Source organism: Lepidochelys kempii, chromosome 11 (genome assembly GCF_965140285.1).
Source record: "Lepidochelys kempii isolate rLepKem1 chromosome 11, rLepKem1.hap1, whole genome shotgun sequence".
NCBI lineage: Eukaryota > Metazoa > Chordata > Testudines > Cheloniidae > Lepidochelys > Lepidochelys kempii.
In genome coordinates, this window is record NC_136390.1 from 3,163,071 (window position 1) to 3,189,235 (window position 26,165).

A 26,165-nucleotide genomic window follows, 5' to 3' on the forward strand; every position below is an offset into this window, starting at 1 on the left:
AATTTGGAGGAACAATCTAACCCCCATTCCCTGACACGCTGAGGGCTGGATCCTGATGGTTTATTCACGCTGATGAGTGCTCTGTGACCGGTGCAGTTCCATGGAACTCAGTTCTACGCCTGGGGATGTTGTGGGAAGTAAATTAGCATCAGCTCCTATGTTGGTCCATCTGTAAATCCAGCACGTGAAACCCATAGGGGTCCCCTGGGCTAAAAGGCACTGGCATAAGTACGAACCTTTCTTACTGTTGTGGCTGCTTTCCTGGCCTTTGGAATCGGGATCCCTTGGGCTTTTGTCAATCCTGCAGGCCCTTTTAGAAATCAGATCTAGCAGATTCGAGCTGGTGCCGGGAGCCCGTTCTGCTGCTGGTGCCCTATGTGTAAATCTGAAGAAAGATGCATCTGAAGAAGTGGGTTTTTTACCCACGAAAGCTTATGCCCAAATAAATCTGTTAGTCTTTAAGGTGCTACCGGACTCCTGGTTGTTTTTGTGGATACAGACTAACACAGCTACCCATCTGATACTTGACTCTGTACCTCAGTTTCCCCACCTGAAGAATGGGCATAAAAGTCTTTCTCCACCTCCCAGCAGGGTGCTGAGCTGAGGGTTAATTAGCTAATCACCTTTGTAGCATTAGGAGAGGTGCATGGTCTGGGAGAATGGAGAGAGGATCCCTGTCCTGGTAGAACAGCGGGCTGCTGCTTTCCTAACGCGACGATTGCTCGGCAGGATTAGCAATTCCCCGCTTCTTCCTTCCCTCAGGGCTTTCCCCCCGGGCCAGGTGCTGCATGTTAGTTGGTGTCATTGCCATGGAGACAGCCGCCCTCCCCCTCTGCTAAAGTGGACATCTGCACTCCGGTGCTGGAATCCAGGCCAAAGCCTGCTCCCGCTCCGTCGCAAGTGCTCTCCCTGGCTGACTGCCACTCGCAGCGAAGAGCTGACAGGCGGGGGGAGACCCCAGCCCACCAAAGGGCTGGAACACGCCCCCCCCCCAGCTTTACAAAGCCTGCAAGCCTCTCCCTAGAGGTGTTGCCTCTTTGCAGCCAGGCTGCTGTGTGCGGGGCTGGAAAAGGGGGGTGCCTGGCCGCTAGCGGGGATGCAAACAAAGAAGTGGATTGGAATGTGCTCCAGATTCCTGGCATGGAGACCTGTTTTCCCTGGCCAGGCTCTGAGATGCACTTCTCTGGGGATCGTTCCCGTGGACGGGGGGCGGGGGCGGGGTGACGCTCAGGCTGTAGGGCCCATCCCTGGCTTAGTTATTTGGACTTGCTCGGCCCCTCTGCTCAGAGGGATCCCTTCAGGATGCCCGCCCCATCGCCACCAGCCCGGGTCTCTCTAGAGCTCTGTCTCCCATCTGCGGCTCCCTGGCCTTGTATGGCTGTAGCGTCCATTTCACTCTCTTTGATGGCTGTGGACTCGGTCCTTTTCCCTGTCCAAAAGCCACCATCACAGCTGGCTCTGCAGCTCTGCAGCCTGATCCAATGCCTGGCCAAGTCAAACTCCCGCGGACTGCAGTGGCCTTCCAACCAGGCACTGAACTGGTACATCTGCTGGCAGCCTCCAAAGCAAGGCGGAGGATTGATCAAGAGGGAAGAGGTGGGCCAGTGGTTAGGGCGCTAGCCAGAGACCTAAGTTCAATCCCCTGCTCCATCACAGACGACTTGTGTGGCTTTGGACAAATCATTTAATCTCCCTGTGCCTCAGTTCCCATCTGTAAAATGGGGATAGCACCCTCCCTGCGGCGGTGTAACGGAGATACAGGCAGTCAGGTGTGATGGGAATGGGAGATGCAAAATATTAATGGTTATTTATGGTGCATTTTCCATCCCATTGGAGTCATGGAAATGGCAGGTGCCCTGCGGATCAGGCCTTGCGTGTTACAAAGGCCACTTTCCCTGTCATTGACAGGCATCCACTTCTGGGCAGAAGGCAGCTTTGCACTGATTCTGGGCGTTGGGCTTGGTGTGCGGGTGGCTGGGTGCTGTGGGTGGCCTGTGCTAGACAGGAGGTCAGACTGGATAATCTGCTGGTCCCTTCTGGTTTTAAACTCTATGCCGCTGACATCCACCTTGGTCCTGGCTCAGCGCAGACAGGCTGAGCTTGATGACCTCTCGAGGTGCCTCCTCCCAGCCCTCCAGGTCTCTGATCGTCCGGGCAGCACAGAAGTCATGCAGAGCAGAAAGGGAAGAGTTATTGTCTGCAGTGGAACTGGCAAGGTATTGGGAGAATACCTGGTCAGGATGCCAGAGCCTAGCCTCGCTCTTTAGGAAGGAGTCCCGGGTCTTTGATGACCACACGCGATAAAAACTTCTGCTTGATGTCTCCTCTGACCACAAGGCCCTCCTGCAGCACCAAGCCCTGTAGCACTGTACTGGGTCTCCACGCAGAGCAAAGGCTGTTTTGGCAGTGGGCACGTCCGTTCCTTGGTTCTCTGCAGGTCGGGATCAGGGCGGCAGGGTGCTCTCCTGCTCACGCTGTGCCTATCCTGTAGGAATCAGAAGTCTCCAGCTCCCCTAGCCTTTATGCAGGCCCTTTAAGGCAGTACAGATGGCCCTTTAAAAATGTTTGGGGGTAAAGAGTCCTCAGGGAGAGCCCCAAGATGCCAAGGAGCTGGAGTCATCAGGTGAGGAGTGGCTCATGCTTCAGATAAATCACCAACGTGCCAGCTGCCACGTGGTTCCCTGAGGGTGAATTTGAACCTGGATGAGCCTGTTGCTGGGCATCGTCCTTTTTAACGAGTGCTTCCCTCCTTGTGTTTGAATTCCAGGGGTGGAGTCACGGGACAAGTCCCCAGAGGAGCCCGGAGCGCCGAGCCGAAGACGCACGACCAGTGACGGCCAGTACGAGAACAGTCCCCAGGAGCCCGGCACGCCCCGGAGCCCCACTGCCCGATCGCCGGTCCACAGCTTCTCGCCAGAGGTGGTCAGCAGCATTGCCGCCAACCCGGGAGGGAGGCCCAAAGAGGTGCCTTTTCCTTGGTCTTTCCCCCTGCTGCTTTGTAGCGGGGCGTGTGGTAATGTGGATAGCCCTGCTGGAGGGGGACCTTGCCATTCAACCCCAGTTGCCAGGGGGTGGGAGGAGGGGGCTGAGGCTTGCCAGAGACCCACAAAGAAGCTGAAGAAAGTCCCTAGTTCTTTCTGGCAATGAAGCCCCAGCGGCCGCGAGCCTGGGTTGGTGGGTGGCTGAGGATCAGGTTTCTGTAATGGGGCTGTGTTTGCCGGGGGTCTGCTATTTCCACAACTGACTCAGCCTCGCTTGCTTTCTTCTGCAGCCTCATCTCCATAGCTACAAGGAGGCCTTTGAAGAGCTGGAGGGGACCTCACCAACCAGCCCACCCTCCAGCGGTGGTGAGATCTCTCCCCCAACCCCTGCCTTTCCTGTCTCGCCGCAAACCCCTTATGGTCACCTGCGTAAGTTCCGCGGCTCCGGGAGGCGGTGGGAACCAGCGGGCGGCTCTAGCAAAGCCAGATAAAAGCAGCAAGTCAAGCAGCTCCAAATTCCAGACACCTGCCGCCATTTAATCTCTCTCTCTCGTTCTCTCATCCCTCCACCCCTTTCCCATGGCAATTCCTTCCCTGTCACTTCTCTTCTCTGCTTGACACCACCCTCCGCCACTCCACGCGCTGCAGATTTCCTTGATTTCGTTGTTATTTCATTTTGACAGCCAAGTTTTACAGATAGCGGGGTGTAAAATAATATATCTGTCCTGGGGACCCCTGAGGGCATGTGATGGAAAAAATTAAACCCTATTTTGGGGGGGGCACATCCCCATCTACTATGAAAACACCCTGAAAATAAAACTATCTCCGTATACTGAGGAGACTCCCATTTCAATTGGGTTCCATGCCACATGGTATATGTAACACATAGCCCTGGCTCTCACCACTTCGTCTTCTGGGTGATGGCTGCTGCATGATGCCAAATAGCTTTGGGATACTCTCCGGCATCCTGACCCTGCAGAGTAGCCGGGCCTAAATCTCTGGTCATGTCGCTTTCCTCGGCAGCGTGTTGCTCCAAAGTTAAACTCAGAGCGATCACTTTCGCAGCCGATCCCCTCCTTTTTAGAGGGACTCGCGTAGAATCCCAAACTGAACGTCCACCCCGGAAAGCTGTCCCCAGGCAGCCCCCCTGCGCTCAGTGTGAGTCTCACAGACATGCTGTTGGCTAACGAGCTCCAGAGAGTTTTAAAAAAGCAAATATTTTGGGGGATGGGGAGGAATCCAAACAGCTGGCAACAGCTGGCTCAATTACAGAGCTGTTTAGGGATCTCCATCAGTCCCGCGTCAGTGACAGCTTTTCGAGATGGCACCACTTTGAAGTGACCCTCACAGTCTGACAAAGCCGGAAGGAGGAACTTTCTCCCATTCAGACCCAGCACCTGCTCCTAGCTCTGGAAGGGAGAGTTGATTTTAAACCAGTGATTTTTTGGGTGGGGGTGCACAGAAAGGCTATTTTAGGCCCATTTTTATGGCTTCCGCCAAGTCCTGGACAGTTGGACCCATGGTGGCTAAGGCAGCTAGTTTGGAAGGTTCTGAAAAATAGTCCCGATGCAATTGTTTTAAAGCTCCCTGAAATATTCCCCAAAGAGGGTTTCATGTATCCCCTGAGATGGGATACATGCTGGCCAGGAGTAGGATAAAGTTGGTATCAGCATTTATTTGGGCTGATCTGCTTCGACCAAGCCAAAAAGTCCTTTGTACTACGCTGCGGACAAGCTGTAATCAGAGTCCCAGCATGGTCGGAACTGTGCAATCCTATCATGCAAATATTGTCCTTGCCTCTAAGAGCTTAAACTAAGGACTGTCATGTTCCCCCCGTGTACCTAGCTAAAAACATGCTGTGTATGCACATATGTGTATTGCATGGTATTCCACTCCCTTTAAAGAAGGCACATTTGGGGTTGCACTGTCCATTCAAATCCATTCACCGTTCATATCCGGATGTCCAGTTAGGAGCCCATGGCGTGTAGCCGAGTGCAAGGTGAATCCCCTTTACCTGAACAGATTTGCAGATGGGAAGGGGGAATGACAAGGGGAGTTAGATGCTACTTAACATGCAGGTGCTCTGCTGAACCTAAGGTAGGCAAAGGAGGTTTCAGCAGTTGCTTTGCTTCTGGAATTGTCCCGTCCTTGCAAGTTGCTGGGAAAGTCTGACCCTCGAACTTCCCGTTGCATGTTCTGACCTCCTGACTCCTCCAGCCAAGCATGCGTCCTACTGGCTAACCCTTGATAACTTGGTGGTAGGTTTGGAAGAAGTGAATTCCGCTGTGACCGGTTCTTGCCGCTGTCCCACAGTGCCACAGGGGCACGGCTGAATCAGTGTGCAGCAGCACAATGCATTGGTGAGCAACTGGGGAAAAAAGCAATGGCCACATCTGATGTTCCTGTGCATTGAAAAGTGGAATAGAGGAGCTGAAAATGGATTGAGATGCTCTGGTCCCGATCAGGAGAGATTTTCCAACACGGCAGTCACCTCCCAAACTGTATTCTCCACATCTCCTGTCTCTGCCCCGTATGGATGTCCTACGGCCACAGACTAGTGCTGGGCAAAGATTTTCCATCAAAAAAATTTTGGGGGGTGAAAAATGGAGATTTGGTGACACCAGAACATTCCCAAATTCACGTCAATCTTGTCAAATTTTTCTGAATTTTTCCAGCATTTTATTTTTTAGGGTTTTTAGGGTTTTTTTGACTGAAACATTTCAATTTTTCCTTTCCACATTTCCTTTAATTTTGTTTTATAAAAATCCGAAAAATCTTTTCAAACAGTTGAATGTGAAACGTTTCATTTCGGGTTTCCTTTGACCTGGAACAAGGGTTGTTTTTTTTCTTCTTCAACTTTTTGACTTGCTGAAAATTTAGAAAAAAATGAGTTTTCTGTTCAAGCCCCAAAGCTTTTATTTTGAATTTCCAGCGCATTGAAACATCTGTTTTTCGCTCAGTCCTCGTTGGTGACTGCAGTTGCTACACACCAAGTTTAGCAGGAGAGTTGTTTTTAACCCCTTTGGTGCCACCCCTTCCCCTGAGAAACACACATCTGGGTAAGGTCTTCTCCCGTTGGGGATGAAGGGTGAGGGTGTGGCGGGGACATTCGGCTGCACTTTGAATGCTCAGCACACTGCAGCGGCTTCTTGCCAGCAGTTCCTTCTGTGGATGAATTTCAGAGTGACAGGTTAATAGTAGAGGCTTGAGATGTGCCCTCAGGGCAACATCCCTTACCCAGTGCAAAACCGGGTGTGTTTTGCATCTCATCCCTGGCCAGCTTCTCGATCAAGCAGGCTCAGTGCATTAGCGGTAACACTTGGCTGGAACGTCTTGGCCCGTCCGTGGAATTGCTTGGTTTCCCAGTAATTCATCTGCATTGAGCAAACAGTTCTAACCAACGTAGCAGCCGTGAAAACGTGAGCTCATGAGGACTGGCTTTTGTTTCCACGCCTGCCTCTCCCGCCTCCTCCCGCTGCCAGCGTGGGTGCCCGTCTGAATCTGTAAGTCAGAAGGTTGAAATGCAACAGCGGATAAAGCTAAAGGAATGTGTCAAATTTCCTTTAGGGAGGTTGGAGCCTCATTTGTCTCCTTGTTTTTGCTTTTTGCAGCATTCCCACACCTCTTCTGTGTCCTGAGGTCTCTTCCTCCCAGTTAGAAAGCCTGAATTGTTTCGAGCCGGTAAAATACAGTGTCAGGGAGATAGAAATCAATGGCAAGAACTCTCCCCCCCCCCCACACACGCAGACACTATAAAGCCTTATTTGTGAGACTTGTCGTACACACATCTCACATATACATCTGCATCTATTTGCTCCATCACTCCCCGCTTCATGTGTGTACCCTATATATAGCACACATGCTATATATATACATACACACACAGCCCCCTTTGTACATACATACTACATACCGGCCTCTGTCTCTAGAATATGTACGTGCAGTCGAGCTATAGAGCACGTGTTGAGTGCATTCGTAAACAGGCTGGTGGGTATGTGATACCTGTCTCGCTGCACATCTGGCTGGTTTTCCAGATGTGTGTCTACGCCATATGTGTAAAAGTTCGTGGCATGGGCACCGTTTAGGTCTCTCTACCAGAACTAGAGCGAATGCTTCGACGTAAAGTGTGGGCCCTAAGTTAGTTTTTCAAGGGGAAGATTAGGTAATGGGGCTGTTTTGTGAGCATGGTGGTTTGAATTTCTGAGGGCCATATTGTGTTCTCGTTTACACCGGGGTGAATCTGGAGTATCGTGGTTGAAGTCAGTGGAGCCCCTCTGGATTTAGATCTAGGGCACGGAGATCGGAATCTGGCCCACTGTGTTTATGTTAATATCAGTCTGACTACAGAGGAAATGCTGCTGTTTTTGGAGGCATCTCTGGCAACCTGTGCATTGAACAGTGAGCCTCTGCAGCACTTCCCCGCAGCAGACGCATACTGGGTGGTCTCATGTTTTGGAGTGTGGAAGTCAGGGCTCCTAGGTTCTCGCCCTAGCTGCGCTGCCAACTTCCCAAGTCACTGCGGGCAGGACATGTTACCTTTGGTGCCTCAGTTTACCAACCTGTCCAATGAGGGGAGTGCAGCTAAATGCCCTCATAGGGTGGGGAGGTGTCATCAATTAACCATGGCAGGGAGCCTTAATCAGTGAGCATTGGGGAAGGTGCTTTGAGATCCCCTGGATGAGAGGCACTCGGGCAATGGAGGGCGCTGTTATCCAGCCAGGGGGCTGCTGCTTTGCAGACTTGCCCAGTGTTAGGATTCCTGCAAACCCCGGGAAGTCATTCCTGCCGGTGGACTGTCCCTAATGGCCTCGCCAAGGTGCTCTCTCCTCAAAGAGGCAAGGCCTTCAGGCTCCCAGCGCACTCAGGCAGGATTTATAGGCATCAAAGGAATTTGTAATCCTGCCCCGCCCTCTGGACCCCTCAATCCGTCTTCCTGTAACTGCCCATCAATTATCAGCAGGGGGTTTCTTTGTCTCCCCCCTGTCTAGTTTCCCTCTGCACGTGGCTGGCATCGGGGCTGGCCGAATCACCGTCTCCTAAAAGAGAAGCCAAAGGTGTCACTTCTAATAAGGGGGCCTGCTCTCGGCTCCTGCATTCCTGTGGTTTCTGCAGGCCAGCGGGCTTAAGTGTTTCCAGTTGCACACGCACCTTGCCAGGACATAATGACCGTCATTAAGTAGGACACGTAGTGCTGAGGCTATAAACTCACATTTAGTAACAACCAAGATGACTCTAGGATTTATTGCGCTTCAAATTTAATTCCTCTTTTGATACCGTTGGATTTTTTTTTTTTTTTTGGCCTGACTACAGCGCGCTCCCCACCCGGCCTGGCCAAGACCCCGCTGTCTGCATTGGGGCTGAAGCCCCATAACCCAGCCGAGATCCTGCTGCAGCCGGCGGGAGGTAAGTGAATGGCTGGGGTCAGAGGGCCAGTTGCAGATAGAAGGTGCTGAAAGTTAGGGCCAGTTCATCCTGGCATCTTATTCCCCTCTCTCCTATATTGAATCATAGAATCATGCTGCTGCACAGAGAGGTTGAGAATGCCTTATTTCTCCAGGGGCTTCTGCTGAGGCTGAATTTGCAACGTCGGCCCGTCAGGGTCACTAAGGCTGACTGGGTTTGGTCACTGGCATGTGCACCCAAGGCTGAGCTGTATGCTGCCGGACAGCAATGCGGTGCCTCAGGGGCTGTGGCCAGTAGAGGAAGGGTCTTGTGGCAGCAATGGGGTTGAGAAATATGCCTGTCAAGCATAAGAGCGGCCAGACTGGGTCAGACCAAAGGTCCATCTAGCCCAGTCTCCTGTCTTCCCACAGTGGCCAATGTCAGGTGCCCCAGAGGAAGTGAACAGAACAGGGTAATCATCAAGTGGTCCTTATGTATTGGTATACTAAATTCTGCCTTAGCGCAGGGGGTCATAGAACCAAAGGGGCCACAAGGATCACCTAGCCCGACCCCCTGCCAAGATCCGAGGATGGGCTAGCTAGATGACCTCTTGAGAGCCCTTCCAACCCTAGAACCAGGTTACACTCATCCTGATGGGCAGGTTGTCCCATAGCTGCGTACAGTAGGAGTTCCTTGCATTTGCCTCTGAAGCAGTTGGTACTGGGCACTGTTAGGTCACTGGCCTAGCTGGACATAGCGGATCTGACCCAGGCTGGCTATTCCTACGTTATCAAACAACAAGCTTCAAGAAGGTAAGGAACACGCTGTCCGGTAGAGTGGTTGCTCATTACCACCAGCGCTTGGTTTCTGTCACCCTCTCTGTCTGGGTCAGCACCCGAGGTCCTTACTCAGGGTCAGCTGCCCCCGATGGGAGCTGTACTGAAGGAGTGCGTAAGGTAGTTAGGATTTGACTGTCTATGGCTCTCTCTCTCTCCACTCCCGCTCCTCCTTTCTCCCTCGCTCTCTCCACCTATATGTGGCGTTCTCACCTCGCCGCAGTTCAAGAGGGCTAGAGAAAGTGCAACTTGCCAGTTAAAACAATATCCAGAGCATCCGCTGTCTCTGTGTGAATCACCAGAGTGGAGCCCCGGGCCCCGCTTCTAACTCCTCTCCTGGCCTCTGACAGCTGTCTCGGGGACGGATACCAGAGCCCAGGAGCTGTCTTCTAATCCAGACAGATCCCAGCTCACCAGCACCACCCCTCCCCTTCACAGGCTTTCAAGAGCTTCCTTTATGTTCGGAGCCTTGTGTCTATCCTGCTCATCGCAGGCAGAGAGAAGCAGAAACTAGAGTTTACAGTGGGGAAAGCCCCTTTGGGGACCGATTCTGGGGCTGTAGACACCAGCATTTCAGCCACTGGCATCTTTTTACAGCCAGGCTATAAATGTGGAGCAGCAGAGAGTTTAACAGCAGAAAGGCCGATGCACAGCCGTAAAAATTGGATGGAAAAAAGGCAGCACTAGGAATGTTCCCAGCGGGGTTTTCTCAGCACGCGGAGAGCCAATCAGTGTAGGCTTGTGTGGCCCTGCCCCAGACCTGCCGTCTGAACCGGGAAGGCCAATGGCTTCTCAAAGGGTGGAGGGAATCAGAATAATAATGAATAACAACATCCCTTTTGGACATAAACCATCTCCCTGCCTAGGGCTTGTCGGTAGGGAAAGGTTAGCGGTGAAGCCATAGGAATGATACTGCCAGGTGAGTGCTGAGGGCCAGGTGAGTGTTAAACTAATGGGTTTTAGGCACCTAAATACCTTTAAAAACCAGGGCCTCTTTCCTGTTTCTGTGGCAATTCAGGTAACTTGCACACATGTAGTTATTTACCAGGATGAAAAAGCAGAGAAGATTAACATCGATTTCTCTCTCTCTCTCTTTCTTCCCTTTGCATCACCGTGTTTCCTTTCTCTTCCACTGTCTGTCCTTCCCTGCCTTGCTCCTCCATCTCTCGTCTTTCCCCCTCAGAGCTAGATGGGGAGGCAGTAGTTGAATCTGATGAAGGTAAGAAGGGATATTTTCTCTTTATTCATGTTAATTCTTTTGGCCAAAAAGAGAAGCTGAAACTGCTAAGCTCATTAATGGTGAGACATCTGGTTGGCTTGATGTGTGTGGTATGCAGAAGGGTCAAAAGTGCATACAGGATTGTACCGCAGTGCGGCCTGCCAGGGAATTATACGTAGGAGCTAATCTCGAAGCAAATAAATCCAGGTAGAGCTGCCTGAAACTGAAGTGTGCAGGAAAATGATCAGATATCCAGCAGTGGCATTTCAGCCTCTGCCCATCACTTGGTTCCTTGTGCTCTCGCATCATTTCCTGTCTTCTGGCAGGCGGTACTTCCTGGAGTGCCGTTCCCACCCCAGTGAATCAATGTGCCGTGAGATCATTGCACTGGCTTCTGCAGAGGTTCGTTCTGAAACCCAGTCAGGACGGTGCCATGAGATAGAGCCGCAGCCTTGGGGTACACTGCTCTCTGTCCTTCCCGCACGCCCCACAATGGGGAAGTAGTGATGCTGACCACTGTTCTTTTCACCTTGGTCCATGCTTCCCTCAGTGTGTGTACAGCCAAGGGACAAGCCTAGGTGAAAGGTGAAATTTTCATAAGTGCCTAAGTCCCATCTTCAACAGCGGCAGAGCGTAAGGATCCAGAGGACGAGAACCCGGGTTTGCAGGGCTCGGGGTGACAGCCGGGCAGCTGTAGCAGAGGCGTGATCCACACGTTATAAACCCTGGGGGGCACAACACGCCATGGGAAGTGCTGCCCACGCGAAGCCCCGATTGGCATCACCACCCATGACCTCTGATTTGTCCAGGCACGCTATTTAAGTGGGTAGGGAGTTGCCGGAAGCTGTCTGTGCAACCTGGCAGTACCTGGCCTGCTGCGACAACAGGTGCTTCTCTTGTTCTCTGACCTATGGCCCTGACTCCAGCTCCGACCTTAGGCCCGACTCCTGGTTTCTGACTCCGGCTGTGACCCCTCGCTTGACTCCTCCTCCCGCCACCAGGGCCTACTCCTGCTCTGACCGCTAGGCATGGCTCCTGGTCCTACCCACCAGGCCAGACTGCCACATTCTGGTTGTGGAACCGTTGGAGAACCATTGACTTTCAGTAGGGCTTAGCCTATGTCTACATGGCAAAAGGTGTGCGTGGGCTAGCCTACCCAAGCTAGCTTCCCTCCAGCTAGTCTCAGTGAAGACAGTGCAGCATGGGCAACAGACTTTCAAAGAGCTCATTTCCAATTTAGGTACCAAAATAAAGGGCCACATTTTCTTAACTGCTGAGCCCCCAGGAGCTCCCATTGTGACCACAGGGATAGATTTCACAGAGGTCAGTTCTCAGCGACTCCTGAGACATTAAGATAGTTTTGTGACCGATACCCTAAGGCCATAAGACTCCCAAGCTCTGTGCTTTTGCTGACCCGAGGGGAGTGAAAATATAAGCAGAGATACAGAGCTCATGAATTTCAGATGCCATGACATGCTTTAGAACAGGTTCACTTGCGGTGCAGTTTGTGCTTTCGGTGGCTGCAGCCTTTCAGACAAATCAAACGGTCCGAGCGGAATGACAAACACGGTTAAACAAGAATGTGCAAGTGTTTATAAGTAGGGGATGTTAGCTTCAAACGAAACATAAGCAAGCGCCTTGTGGATACAGAAGTTAAGAGCTTGGAATCTACACACCTACACAATCTGTCTCTGTGCTTTCCTACTTCATGTGCTGCAGCCGGATGGTGATGCTGTGTTTGAGATGGCACTTTCCTTCAGAATCTCTGTTTTCAGTCACTTCTGAGTTACTCCTTGGGCTGAGTTTTTTGCATGTATTTCAGTCCCGTCTGGACCTCTCTGGGGAGTTTCATAAGAATCTGTCCATTTTTGTTGCACCCAAAGCAGTCTTGGCAACCTCTCATGATTGTACCACAAATCTTTATCGTGGTGTTTATCTTAAAGACCCAGTTCTTGGAGTCAGGAGATTACAGGACAATTTCAGCTCTAATTAAAAAACAAAGTTTCTGGTCCTTATGGCTGCAGAGAAAAGCCTAAAAACATGGCGAGAGCTTGCTGCAATTTTTGTTGTTGTTCAAAATGTTTTTCAACAAGAAAATGACTTTTTTGGTCAGAATGGCATTTTCTGTGGCTAATCTCCTTTTTCTACCATTTTTTCCCATTTTTCATTTAAAAAAAGGGAAAATTGCAGCCCAAACCAGAATATTTTGGGAGTTTGGCTGAATTCTTTTCAGCCAGAAACAGACAAATGTTTGATTTTTCAGGTTTTCGGTGGTTTGACATAACCCCAAAATCCTTTTGAAGAAAAATTTGGATGAAAATGAAAACGTCTTCATTTTTATCACAATTGTTTTGTAGACCAGGTTGAACTGTGATCCCTACAGTTCAATACCAGAAAGGAAATAAAAAAGACATGAGATTTTTTAAAATAATACATTTTGAGTTCTTTTAAAGCCAATTTCATGGGGTTTAGGGTCTGACTCATGCGTTTTGAACACTTTGGGTTGGCAATACTGCCTAACCATTACAACATTCTTTCACCCATTTTCTGCATGACTCAGATAATTTGTGTTTTAAAACCTACCATGTTCTGGCTCCTGAAAGAGGACCAATGCTTTTGCCGCGGGGAAGAAATTAGCTGAGCGAGTTGACTTTTTTTGAAAGAAAAAATTTTAGATAGAAAAATGCCCTTCCCCCCAAAAAACGATGGTTTTGATTTTGTCAGTCTGTTGTGGGGTTTGTGCCTTTTTTCCTAATACATTTGGAAAAAGCTTCTGTTTCCCCAAAACCAGTTTTCACAGATGGAACATTTTGGTGACGTTTTTAATAACGCTTTTGATAAAAAGAGGGGGGAAAATTTGGGAAATGGAAAAAAGTCTGTTTTTTGAACCCAGTGCAAAAATGCAAAACTAACAAAGTTTTGAAATTTTCTACATTTTTTCCCCCAACTACGTTTAGAATGGTTTCAGAGTAGCAGCCGTGTTAGTCTGTATTCGCAAAAAGAAAAGGAGTACTTGTGGCACCTTAGAGACTAACCAATTTATTTGAGCATAAGCTTTCGTGAGCTACAGCTCACTTCATCGGATGCATACTGTGGAAAATACAGAAGATGTTCTTATACATACAAACCATGAAAAAATGGGTGTTTACCACTACAAAAGGTTTTCTCTCCCGCCACCCCACTCTCCTGCTGGTAATAGCTTATCTAAAGTGATCACTCTCCTTACAATGTGTATGATAATCAAGCTGGGCCATTTCCAGCGTAAATCCAGGTTTTCTCCCCCCCCCCACCCCTTTTTTTTTCAACACACACAAACCCACTCTCCTGTTGGTAATAGCTTATCTAAAGTGATCACTCTCCTTACAATGTGTATGATAATCAAGGTGGGCCATTTCCAGCACAAATAATAAGAATGTCTGAGGAAGGGGGGGGTAGGAAAAAACAAGGGGAAATAGGTTACCTTGCATAATGACTTAGCCACTCCCAGTCTCTATTCAAGCCTAAGTTAATTGTATCCAATTTGCAAATGAATTCCAATTCAACAGTCTCTCGCTGGAGTTTGGTTTTGAAGTTTTTCTGTTGTAATATCACAACTTTCATGTCTGTAATCGCGTGACCAGAGAGATTGAAGTGTTCTCCGACTGGTTTATGAATGTTATAATTCTTGACATCTGATTTGTGTCCATTTATTCTTTTCCGTAGAGACTGTCCAGTTTGACCAATGTACATGGCAGAGGGGCATTGCTGGCACATGATGGCATATATCACATTGGTGGATGTGCAGGTGAACGAGCCTCTGATAGTGTGGCTGATGTTATTAGGCCCTGTGATGGTGTCCCCTGACTAGATATGTGGGCACAGTTGGCAACGGGCTTTGTTGCAAGGATAGGTTCCTGGGTTAGTGGTTCTGGTGTGTGGTGTGTGGTTGCTGGTGAGTATTTGCTTCAGGTTGGGGGGCTGTCTGTAGGCAAGGACTGGCCTGTCTCCCAAGATTTGTGAGAGTGTTGGGTCATCCTTCAGGATAGGTTGTAGATCCTTAATAATGCGTTGGAGAGGTTTTAGTTGGGGGCTGAAGGTGACGGCTAGTGGCATTCTGTTATTTTCTTTGTTAGGCCTGTCCTGTAGTAGGTGACTTCTGGGAACTCTTCTGGCTCTGTCAATCTCTTTCTTCACTTAAGCAGGTGGGTCTTGTAGTTGTAAGAATGCTTGATAGAGCTCTTGTAGGTGTTTGTCTCTGTCTGAGGGGTTGGAGCAAATGCGGTTGTATCGCAGAGCTTGGCTGTAGACGATGGATCGTGTGGTGTGGTCAGGGTGAAAGCTGGAGGCATGTAGGTAGGAATAGCGGTCAGTAGGTTTCCGGTATAGGGTGGTGTTTATGTGACCATCGTTTATTAGCACTGTAGTGTCCAGGAAGTGGATCTCTTGTGTGGACTGGACCAGGCTGAGGTTGATGGTGGGATGGAAATAGTTGAAATCATGGTGGAATTCCTCAAGGGCTTCTTTTCCATGGGTCCAGATGATGAAGATGTCATCAATATAGCGCAATTAGAGTAGGGGCGTTAGGGGACGAGAGCTGAGGAAGCGTTGCTCTAAGTCAGCCATAAAAATGTTGGCATCCCGTGGGGCCATGCGGGTACCCATAGCAGTGCCACTTAATCGGCGTGAGCATCTGCTCTCTATTCTCTTCTGGCCCCTGCAACTCTCCTTAAGTGTTCAGCTTGTTCTGTGCTTTGTGCAAAGCCCAGGGATGGTCTAACAGAAGTGCACCCTGGGGTGGATGCACCCTGGCACTCAGAAAGGTGCACCTGGAGAGTCAGTAGCTGCACAGCTGGAAGGGTGGGACTGAGCCCATGGGAATGCGACTGTTTTCATCGGATGTGTAAAGCGAAGCAGGGTTTAGCTCGGCACTATGGAAACTATAGCTGTGTTCCTGTCCGCGTGTACATTGATAGATACATCGATAAATCCCTGATAGATAATGGGATAGAGAATTTGGCCAATAATATAGTCAATTAGAATAGAAAGGAGCTGCAGGTTTTTCTGCACTAGTCCTCTAGTCAGACTGTCTACACTGAATTTGTGCATTGTTGATTTATGTTTAAACAGCATCTTTTTACAAACAAACACACGTGCACACACGCATTCACACACACACCCCAATCTTTTGAAGTCAACGTCCAGTTTTGCAAGTGAATTATGAGCACAAAATCGCAGGTGCAGATGTTCAAGTTCTAATTTACTGGATGGTCCTCCAGATCTGACCAGCTGAATGCTGAATATCTGAATTTCTACCTGCAAGGACAGAGAATGGATTGAGGGCCCTTTAAAAATAATACCCTGTGTGTATCCGGGTGTCTCTCTGGCATTTGGGGGGTTATAATGAGCTCCCACCCACCCTCAATTGTTCATGTGTCTCTTCCTTTGTTCTTAAGATATCATCCATAGAGCCCTTGCAGAAAAATCAGAACAGATGAGCTCTACATTTTTAATCTAAAAAAATATGCCAAACTCTCTTTTCTGCCCCCAAACTTGGCACACCCACCTCCTCTCTTCTTTGCCCATGCCCCTGATTTCCCTTGTGTCGCTGCCGTTCTGCAGCCGTTTCTCCTGAACCCCTGGCAGGCGGACTCATGCACTTGGACTGGCGAATTTTGGTCGGGGTAGGGAGCAGGATTTAATGACCGAAGCGGGGGAAGGTGTATTACCCCCATTCTGCAGGTCACCCTAAGCAGCACTTTGGCCCCAGGCCGAGCGGACCCAAGTGCCGGGTTCAGTGAAAATCCCGAAACCCAGCTGGAATGTTCTGTAGGAAAAGATTAGCCCAGCTCCCTTCAGAGGTCAGCTCCTGCCCCATCTGATTATGCAGGGTGGGGCAGGGCTGGATGGAGAGCTTATACCAGGAAAGGGGAACCTGGTAGCCTCTACCCCAAAAAGCTCACGGGCTACAGGCGATCAGACAAATAGACCATGGCTGTGGGGGGAGGAGACTGGGTAACAGAATAATAGGGCGTGCTCACTTCTTAGCCACTCAGGAGCCGCGGCGACGTTAACTAATCACCGTAGGGGTCCGTTTTATTTCCAGCCGTGTATTGCGTATGCCGCCCACTGCACTAGAGATGCCAAAGATCTCTGGGGTTATCTTACCCCCGGCCTTGCCTACGCGGGACTGGCTCCTCCAGTGAATTGTAGGAGGGGAGAAGGGTCCAGGGGAAGATGGGGGTCTCTGATGCAGTCGCTCACGGAATGGAAAGGCTGAAAAAGCCCTGCTGCTAGACACGTGGCTTTGCGAGACAAGGAGGCAAGGCCGGCTGGTGGGTGAATCTCAGGTCTTTGCGGGCAGTGCCACTCCCATCATATGGGTCCCTGGTATGACACCCTCCCCCGCACCTCGTTTCCTTCAGCAAGAGGCAGAAATTCACGCTGGGTGCTGGCCGGGAGAAGCGGGAAGGCAGCTTGGCACCAGCCCACAGTGACGCCAGGCCCTGATGGGGCATGGACAGCATTCGCAGGAGCCGCCTGTGGGCTATTGGAGAGGGATCCCACTGGCGAGGACGGGCGGGAGGCAGAGGGTGAAGGTTCCCGAGCCTCCTGGACTCGCTCACGCACTCAGACGAGGCCACGGTGCAGCCCTGCTGCCCGGGTAAAGGCAGGGTCAGGGCAAGGTCCCCCAGGCAGGCGGGGAGTAAGACAGCCAGGGAGGCAGGGAGCATGAGAACGGGGCGCCTCTGTTAGGGAAAGCAGGAACAATCCCAGGGCTCGTTGCCTTCTCCTCGGAGTGGGGGCTGCAAAGGTGGGGGGAAGGGATGCAGGCAAGAACTGGGTGTTTATACCCAGGGGGATTGGGGCCAAAGGGGGAGCCGGGCAGGGGGCAGAGGAGGAATGGGGTGAGTGTGGAAGGGGGTAGGAGACGGAAGCCTTGTGGGGCTGAAGCGGGAGGGCCCAGAGCTCTGGGAAGAGTCTCTGAGAAGCCGCCTCCGGGGGGCAAAGGGGGACGGGTCTCTAAAGCCTGGAAACCGTGCGGCTGTCTGAGCAGGGTGACCGCGTCCGGAGCTGGCAGGGCGCGGGGGGGCGGGGGGTCTAGGCGACGGCTCTGCTGCCGTCTGGGGAACTCGGTTAGTCAGCTCTCTCCGAATGTGCCCGGCTTCTACATGTTGGGGGGCCAGATCCGGCAGCTGGTGTAAATAAGCGTTGCTCCACTGAGGTCAGTGTCACGCTGCTTTACGCCCACGGGGGAGCTGACGTCGCGGACATCGCCGATAGTCTGGGCGGGCGCGGGGCCCTGGAGGGCAGCTCGCCCGGCTCGCCGCGGGGGTGACCCGGGCCAGTGGCTGCTCAGCGGGTTTGTGGCTCGCAGGGTCCAAAGAGAGGGGCCTGGCGAGCATTGTACTGCCGTGCACCGGCCGTGTCGGAAAGCCGCCTAGTTCTGTCGGGTTCCATCCCCTCCGGGCGTAGAGAGCACCGGCTCTGCCATCCTTCCTGCCACGCAGCAATGGGGTGGGAAGGATGGGAGGCTGTAGCAAGGTTTCTCCCCTCATCATTGGGAGTTACCTTTGTTTGAGAGGATGGAGCTGGGCCACTGCAGATGGTTGCCCTGCGGCTGTCCCGCGGATTGCAGGGCAACACGTGTTCCTGCGGCGGCCGACAGAACGGCCCGGACTTGGGCTCATGGTTCGACACAATGGTGAGTTTCGGTTCTCGAGACGATCATTGCTGCCTCTTGGGGTTCAGAGAAGCCATCTCACTTCACCCCCAGCGTGCACCAGTGCACCCCAAGGGCCTGCCCATCCTTCCCCCTGCCGGTGCTCTCGGGACACACCGCAGCCATGCTAGACCAGACACTGAACCCAGCTGCTTCCAGAAATGGAACGAGGCCGTCCTGAGGCACCAGCCCTGTGGGCGTGACAGGCTGAGATCACCCTCAGCAATGCAGTGGGCAGAGATGGGGGAGTCTTTAACTGCCTGGCCAGATGGTGGCTCCTGTTTGCTTTTCTCACCTGCGGCTCGTAAGAGAGAGAAGCTGGGGGTTGGAAATGCAGAGATGGGAGAGTCCATTTCACTGCGGGCCCAAGAGGGCAAATTCGGGGTAACCCCGGGAAGGTGGATGCAAGGATTAGATCCAGCTCATTCCTCTGTTGGTGAACATACTTGGAGATAAATGCCTCGAGGTTGGGGGACGAGGGTACGTCGAAACTCGAGCTGGGTCTGTCTCATTACACTGCCAGCTCCCGTGTAGACGTAAGAAGTTCAGTTTGGCTGGATCTAAATTAAGGCGCCCCCTGTCTGAGAAGGCACCTCCCAAGCTGCCAGGCCGCAGCTGGGCTTTGCACCTTAAAAAGACACCAGGTTTTGTCTGCTATGGGCACCTCGTGTGATTGATTTCTCCAGCCCATAGAAACCGTTCCCGCCTGGTGGAGTCACAGTCTCATCTTAGGAGTGAGCCAGTGTGCAGGGAGGTGGGACAGGGGTTACTTACGGCCAGTCATACAGTAACTCTGCTTAGCCAGCTGCATGTCTGGCGGGGGTGATTCAAAAGGATCTATTTTTAAATGATGACGAGGACTGACTTCTCATGGGCACAGTGGTGCCTGCAATGTGTAACAGGCACGAAGCTGTGTGTTGCACAAGACTCATGTAGGGAGGAATGACGGGGAAGACGATTCAGAGGGGGCCGGGGGCTATGTCACACGTTGCATCTGTTTTGGCAACGCCCTAGCTGGGTGGAGGTGGGGGGATTTCATTCATTGCTTGGCGTGGGATGATGGGGATGCAGTGGATTTCTCAGATCAGCTGTCGCGGCCGCGACGGGGTTATTGATTTGAAACGGGGTGACTGATATTCGGGCCCTGGCTGTGATCGGCCCCGATCCTGAGCTGCAGCCAAAGGGCACATGCACGCCGACCTCCCCGGGTCAGTCGCCAGCTTCACCCTTCCTTTCCTTTTGCCCCCCAGGTTCCAGGACCTATGTGGAGTCGGTGGCCCGCAAGGCGGCGACGGGGGGCGGGGGGACGCCCCAGAGCCCCCCAACTCCACAGGCCTACAGCACAGAGACACCAATGAGGAACGGGGCCTTCATGAACTCCTTCACCTCCCCCAGCCCCATCTCCACCAGCAGCCCCATTCACAGCATGGACGGGTAAGGAGAGCCAGGCACTGGGGACCACTATAGTGCTGGGTTTAACTCCAGGAGTGCTTTGCCCTTCAGCCCTTCCTCACCTGAACACGCCCATCAATGACTTGGGTCACACGAATAAGGGCCGTGCTGTGGTCGGTTTGCAGCTGTGCATTCTCATGCTTCAGGGTGTCAGCTGTCACCACAGGGTCAGGAAGTGTGTGTGTGTAGGTGGTTGTGTCCAGGGGTACATGGGGGTGTGGCGGGGAGAGTGTGTTTGGGGGGACAAGGGTGTGTGTGTGTGTGTAAGGTTTTTCCCGTGTGTATTCGAGAGGGTCTGCGGTTGTGTGGGTTTGAGGGGGGGTTGTGTGCATGAATGAGGATGTGGTCGAAGAGAGGGTGGGTGTGTACAAGACAGTGTGGGGAGGGGGTGGGTGTAGCTGGTTGTGTGCAGGGGAAACAGGGGTGGATGTGTGGTTGCGTGTGCGCTTGGGAGGTGTGTGGGGAGGTGCGCATGAGGGGTTTGCATGTGCACACGTGTCGGGGTATGTGGTGGGCACACATGTAGGGTTGTGTGTGCAGGGGGGTGATTGGGAGGGCGTGTCCGCGGGTGTGATCGGGAGGGTGTGTCCACGGGTGTGATCGGGCGGCAGTGCAGCGTGGGGAGTGGGGATTGTCCGCTGGCTCGGCCCCCTCGCAGCTCGCGCCCCGGGCTTGCTGTTGCTCCTGGCTGTTCCCTGCCGGATGGAGCTGCGGGGACTGGGTGCTGCAGGGGGCCATCCTGCGTCTGAAAGGCTGCTCCTGTCACCCTGTGTCACGGAGTCCCCGGGCGATGCTCTGGAGCTGCTCCCTACGAAGCCAGGCAGGACTCTGGGGAAGTCTCCTTTCTGGGAGCAGCCTGTCTGCAGGACACACAGCTCCCCCGGCTTCCCCCTTCCTGGGTCTGACCTCGGAGCATCCAGCCTCCTCTGCCCCTCCGTGCGCTTCCCACAGCGAGTCTGCCCAGGCAGGGTCCTGGGGAAGCCAGAGGGTCCTGCCCCCCAACTCCGCAGTCAGACGTGACTCTCAGCCAGCCAGTAACACAGAAGGTTTATTAGACGACAGGAACATGGTCTAACACAGAGCTTGTAGGTGCAGAGAACGGGACCCCTCAGCTGGGTCCATTGTGGGGGGCAGTGAGCCAGACAACCACGTCTGCCCTTCACTCCATGTCCCCAGCCAGCCCCCAACTGAAAGTCCTGCCAGCCCCCCCTCCTCTGGGCTTTGTCCCTTTCCCGGGCCAGGAGGTCACCGGATTCCTTTGTTCTCCAACCCTTTAGCTCTCACCTTGCGCGGGGGAAGGCCATCGGTGGCCAGGAAACAGGGTGTCGGCCATTCTGTGTCCAGACCCCTGCACATACCTGCCCTCTAGGGCTCTGCAACGATCATACACCCTTATCCCACCCCCTAGATACTTAAGAACTGCATAGGGGAAACTGAGGCACCCCCACATTATTCAGAGGAAACATTAAGAACAGTCCCGCTTCGTCACACCCTGGCCCTAGCTAACCCCTTCCTCTCCTCTCCCAGTGGGCTGGGATAGACACTTCTCATGCCCAGTGGGTGGGCAGGGCCCCAGCGAGCCCTCGGACCCCAGCAACCCCCATTCTGGGAGTAGGAGGCCTCACAGCCCTTCCTTCCCTTCGCCCGCCATGCACAGAGCCCCTTTCTGACTTACCCTGATTAGTCCAAAGGCCCCCTGTCGGGCGGTGCTGAGCCCCAAGGCCTCCCTCCGAAGCCAGTGAGCTCTGGGGGTGCCCAGCACCAAGCCATTGTACAGGATCAGGTCCCAAACGACTGACCGACTCCTGAGAAAAGTCCCCTGGAGCGGCTGCTCCTGCACGCCTGGTGTTCCCCCTGAGAGCCTGCTGGGCTCATTGCGAACCATGTGGGGCTGCATGGTTTTGACCGAGGACACGTTCAGGTGCGTGGCTGCAATGGTGGGTTGGTCACTGCTCAGGCCCGGGTGACCAATCAGTTGGTGTTCGGTGCCCCAGGCATCAGGGGAACCCAGGACACAAAAACCTAAGGCCCTGACCACCAGCCATTTTAATCCGGCCCTCTAGCTCCCACTGGGGAGCGAGGTCTGGGGCTTGCCCTGCTCTGCGCGGCTCCCAGAAGCAGCAGCATGTCCCCCCTTCGGCTCCTATGCGTAGGGGCAGCCAGAGGGCTTCGTGCGTTGCCCCCACCCCAAACACCACCCCTGCAGCTCCTATTGGCTAGGAACCGCGGCCAATGGGAGCTGCAGGGGCGGCGCCTGCGGACGGGGCAGCGCGCAGAGCCGTCTGGCTGCGCCTCCGCATTGGAGCCGGAGGCGGGACATGCCGCTGCTTCCAGGAGCTGCTTGAGGAGGTAAGCGCGGCCCAGAGCCTGCACTCCTGATCCCCTCCTGCACCCCAACCCACAGCCCCAGCCCTGATCCCTCTCCCTCCCTTGAACACCTTGGCCTAGCCCGGAGCACCCTCCTACACCCCAAACCCCTCATCCCCAACCCACCCCAGAACCTGCACCCCCTGCCAGAGCCCTCACTCCCTCCCATGCCCGAACCCGCTGCCCCAGCCCAGAGTCCCCTCCCACACCCTGAATCCCTCATTTCTGGCCCCACCCCAGAGCCTGTGCCTCCAGCCGGAGCCCTCACCCCCTCCCGCACTCCAACCCCAATTTCGTGAGCATTCATGGCCCGCCATACAATGTCCATGCCCTGATGTGGCCCTTGGGCCAAACATTTGCCCACTCCTGCCCTAGTTCCTTCTGCAGTTCGGTCATCCCTGCTGAGCTGCATGGTATTATGAATTTCTTCGGAAGGTGTCACCATGACCAGGGCGTCTGGGCATCAGTCCCATCACGTATAGACTCAGAGAAGAGCAGCCCCCTCTGCTCTCTCTTCCCTCCACGGGCTGAGCTCTTTGCCGACCAGAGACAGAGTCAGAGAGCAGGGGGACGTAGGCATCAGCTTCCCTGCTGGAAGCATCCTGCCCTTGTAGGGGAAGGTTCAGTAGACAGAGGGGCAGGATGGCTGCATTTCAGTGTTGTGTCTAGCTGTCGATCGTTTGTTTCAGCATGATCCAGTAGACAGGGCCAGGGGGAATGGAAGTCAGGAGAACTGGGTCAGTGTGTCACCTGGCCAGGTCACTTGGCTGCTCCGTGCCTCAGTTTCCCTATCTGTGCTATCGCTAGAAGGAAACACACTCTCCTTTGAGGATCTGGGCCTGAGCTCTCTAGATGCTTTCAAAGCTATTCAGACATCTAACGCCCTCTGACATCAGTGGAAGTTAGGGACCTGAATCTTCGGGGACCTGGTTCTGACTTGTACTATCGTGATGTATTTGTCTAACACTCTGCAGGATCCTTTGGGTTGTAAAGTTCCTCCTGTTGCCTCAAGATGGCACAGTGCTGCTGGGTTGGGCAGGGGCAGACCTGGGCTTTCAGGCTAGATACAGAGGAACAAAGTTTCAAAGCTTCCCACCTAGGCTGCCGTGCTGGCAAATGGCTGCTTTGCGCCTACCTGTGTTTCCAGCCAGCCGGTGGGTATTCCAGAAGGGAGGTCTGGTGTGGGCACGCACTGACAGCAGTTTGCAGCCAGATGCTAAGCTGGGACGCTGGAAAATGGGGCCTTGGCACAAGCACCTGGGGCCCGACGGAGCCAATTCCACAGCAAAGGGAGGGTGATCTTGTGGCTCGGACACTGAAGTGGGGCTTGGGAGGTCTGGGTTTGATTCCTGGCTCTGCCACAGATTTCCTGGGTGGCCTTGGGCAAGTCGCTCACACCCAGATCCTCAACGGTATTGACGCACTTAACTCCCACTGAAATCAATGGGACTTTAAGGATCTGGGTCTTGCTTTACCAGTGCCTCAGGTGTGGTGTGGTGCCTGACCTACACGAGTTGCCCTGAGGGTACGGTGATGTGCACCAGAGGGAGGCCAATAACTAACTCAGGCAGCAGTGAGCCTGGCGTGGAGCAGTGCGAGCTGAGCTCGTCCCTTGCCTTTCCCAGGGTGTCGATCCGCAGCTACCCGTCGGAGAGCAGTGCCCACAGCACAGCCATGCCCCCGCGGCCCTCGGCCGAGTCCAGCTCCCGGGCACCGTCGGCACACAGCAGCTACCAAAACGCCTCGCCGGTGTCCTTCAGCCAGGGGGGCCCCGCGGGCTCCCTCTACGTGAGCCCCGAGTACCCTGATGGCCGAGCCGGCGCGCAGCAAGACACCCACACGAGGCCGCAGCCCCAGGTCAGCGTGGTGGGTGTTCACGTCCTGCCGGGGAGCCCCCACACCCTTCACAGGACGGTGGCCACCAACACGCCGCCGAGCCCTGGCTTCGGGCGAAGAGCACTCAATCCCGGCATGGCAGCCGCTCCCGGGAGCCCTGGCCTGGGCAGGCACCCCGTGGGCACCCACCTGGCTGGGACCCCGGGCAGCCCGAGCCTCGGTAGGCACCAGGCCGCTAAGGGAGGCGGTGCACCCGGCATGGCCGGCAGCCCCAGCATGGACAGGCACATCATGTACGGCTATTCCACCCCGGAGGAGCAGCGCCCCACGCTGTCCCGGCAGAGCAGCGCCTCGGGGTACCAGCCCCCCTCCACTCCGTCGTTCCCCATGTCCCCGGCCTACTATCCCGGCTTGAGCAGCCCGCAGTCCTCCTCCCCGGACTCCGCCACCTACCGGCAGGGCAGCCCCCTGCCGCAGCCGGTGCTGCCCGAGAAGAGGAGGATGTCGGCCGGGGAGCGGTCCAACAGCCTGCCTAACTACGCCACGGTGAATGGCAAGATGTCCTCGCCCGTCTCGAGTGGCATGTCCAGCCCCATCGGCGGGAGCAGCGTGGCGTACCCGCACACACTGCCCGACTTCTCCAAGCTCTCGCTGCCAGGTAAGGGCTCACCCATCGCGGCGCGGGAACCCTAGAGCATGGGGCAGGTGCCTGGGGGCAGGCCGGAGGGGGTGGGGGTGGGGGGGCCTATGGTGCTGGAGGACACATTCTCTCCAAAGGCCAAGTGCTCTCCAGCTAGACGGCGCTGTCCTTCACAGCCTGCTTCAGAGCGGACTCCCCTGAGGGCTTCTCCCCCCACCAGAGGGCCTCCCCTGAATGATCAAATGGATCTTGGGCTTTCCCCTCCTTTGCACCTGCCATTAGCAATGGGTCGGACCCTGGGTATAAATCCCAAGGTCCTGGCTCAGTTCTCACCCAGTCCTCACTCGGGCCGCGCTCCCGTTAGCTGGGGAAGTACATTAGGGTTGGGACCCGGCAGGGTATCTGATGTACTTAGGGTCCTGGCCAGCCCCTCAGCGCACTGCTCGCTCTCTTAAGGTTACGTGCTGCGATCCGCAGAATGGGCGCGCTCCACTGTTATCCCCGGGCATCTGCACAGCACCCTCCTCCTCCAGAGGCTAGATTATTTCCTGCTCGCTGCGCTCCTTTAGGCTTTCCCCTGAGGGCCGCTATTACTCTGGTCCCAGCGCTACTGTCCTGCCTACCGCTGCTCTGCGATTCTGTCCTCTGCAATGCAACCTCCTGCAGGCACGTGCCCTACAGTTCACAGAGCCGCTGGGAATGGTAGGGGTTGCGTATCTGCTTTGCTTCCTACGTCAGGAGACATAGATATAGGAGTCACCGCTGGTGCCCAGGCCCACCCCCTCTTTTCCTTCTTCTAAAATTAGCGGTCAGAATCAAAACAGGAAAATACAGAGCTAGCATCAAAGGAAGAACCACCACACAGTTGATGTCAAAAACACAACAGCTTGCAGGCCGTGAGGTCAAAGCAACTCGGTCGGATATAGTCCTTTGCCCTGCCGCCTGCGGGGCAGAGCTGAATCCAGCACTCTCTGGGGAAGGCTTTTGGAAAGGGGCACCGTCTGCTTCATCATACTCGGTCTGAAAGGATTCGAACTGCGCCTGTCACAGGTGACCCCTCAACTGCTGTTGCCCAGTGTAGCTCCCCGGAAATCAGTGCAGCTAAGAGCTGGTCTTGTGGATTTATACGGCCAGCACGGCGCGCCCTAGGTCATAAGCCGTCCGGTCTCGGTACGTCTGACAGGTTAGGCCGGGGGGCCAACCAGGGCTCCGGAGTTGTATGCGGCTCTTCAGAAGTTAACCTGCGGCTCCTTGCATAGGTGCCGACTCCGGGGCTGGAGCGACAGGTGCCAACTTTCCAATGTGCCGGGGGAGGGGGGGTGCGCTCACTGCTCAATCCCTGTCCTGACAGGGGCCTGTTTTCACCTCCCAGGAGGTGTTTCAGTAGTGGCGGGTTGGAGGGAACCCGGGCCCGCCCTCGACTCCGGGTTCCGGCCCAGGGACCCGAATGGCAACAGCTGTCGGCAGCCGACCTTTCACTGCCAGAGTTGCTACATTTCCCTGGGCCTCTTCCCCACAGCTCTCCTGCTTCTCTCTCTTAACGCCTTCTTCACCCTTACCTTAGGGCTCCTTTTCCAGTGGCTTGAGGTTGTCTTCACTACCCAGCCCTTCAGCCGCACTTCCTCTCCTCTGGCCCCCTGGCTTTTTTTGGCCTGACCGGAGTGAGCCCTTTTATAGTATCAGAGGAGCCTTAATTAGAGTCAGGTGGTCACATTAGCTTAACGGCCTCACCTGACTCTTTGCAGGTTAATTG

General features: G+C 54.0%; 1 protein-coding gene across 36 annotated transcripts in view; it reads left to right on the top strand.

Moving 5' to 3' along the window:
- Positions 1–26,165, top strand: part of TNS1 (tensin 1) — a 272,805-nt gene that overhangs the window by 224,858 nt on the left and 21,782 nt on the right. For 32 of the 36 annotated variants that reach the window (XM_073304965.2, XM_073304974.2, XM_073304972.2 and 29 more), the window contains 5 exons: positions 2,768–2,964; positions 3,272–3,410; positions 8,292–8,384; positions 19,368–19,551; positions 23,562–24,430. In XM_073304965.2, coding sequence (XP_073161066.1) covers positions 2,768–2,964; positions 3,272–3,410; positions 8,292–8,384; positions 19,368–19,551; positions 23,562–24,430 — 1,482 coding nt within the window. The remainder of the gene's footprint in view (positions 1–2,767; positions 2,965–3,271; positions 3,411–8,291; positions 8,385–19,367; positions 19,552–23,561; positions 24,431–26,165) is intronic. The other 4 variants (XM_073304971.2, XM_078854759.1, XM_073304990.2 and 1 more) reach the window with 2 other exon arrangements.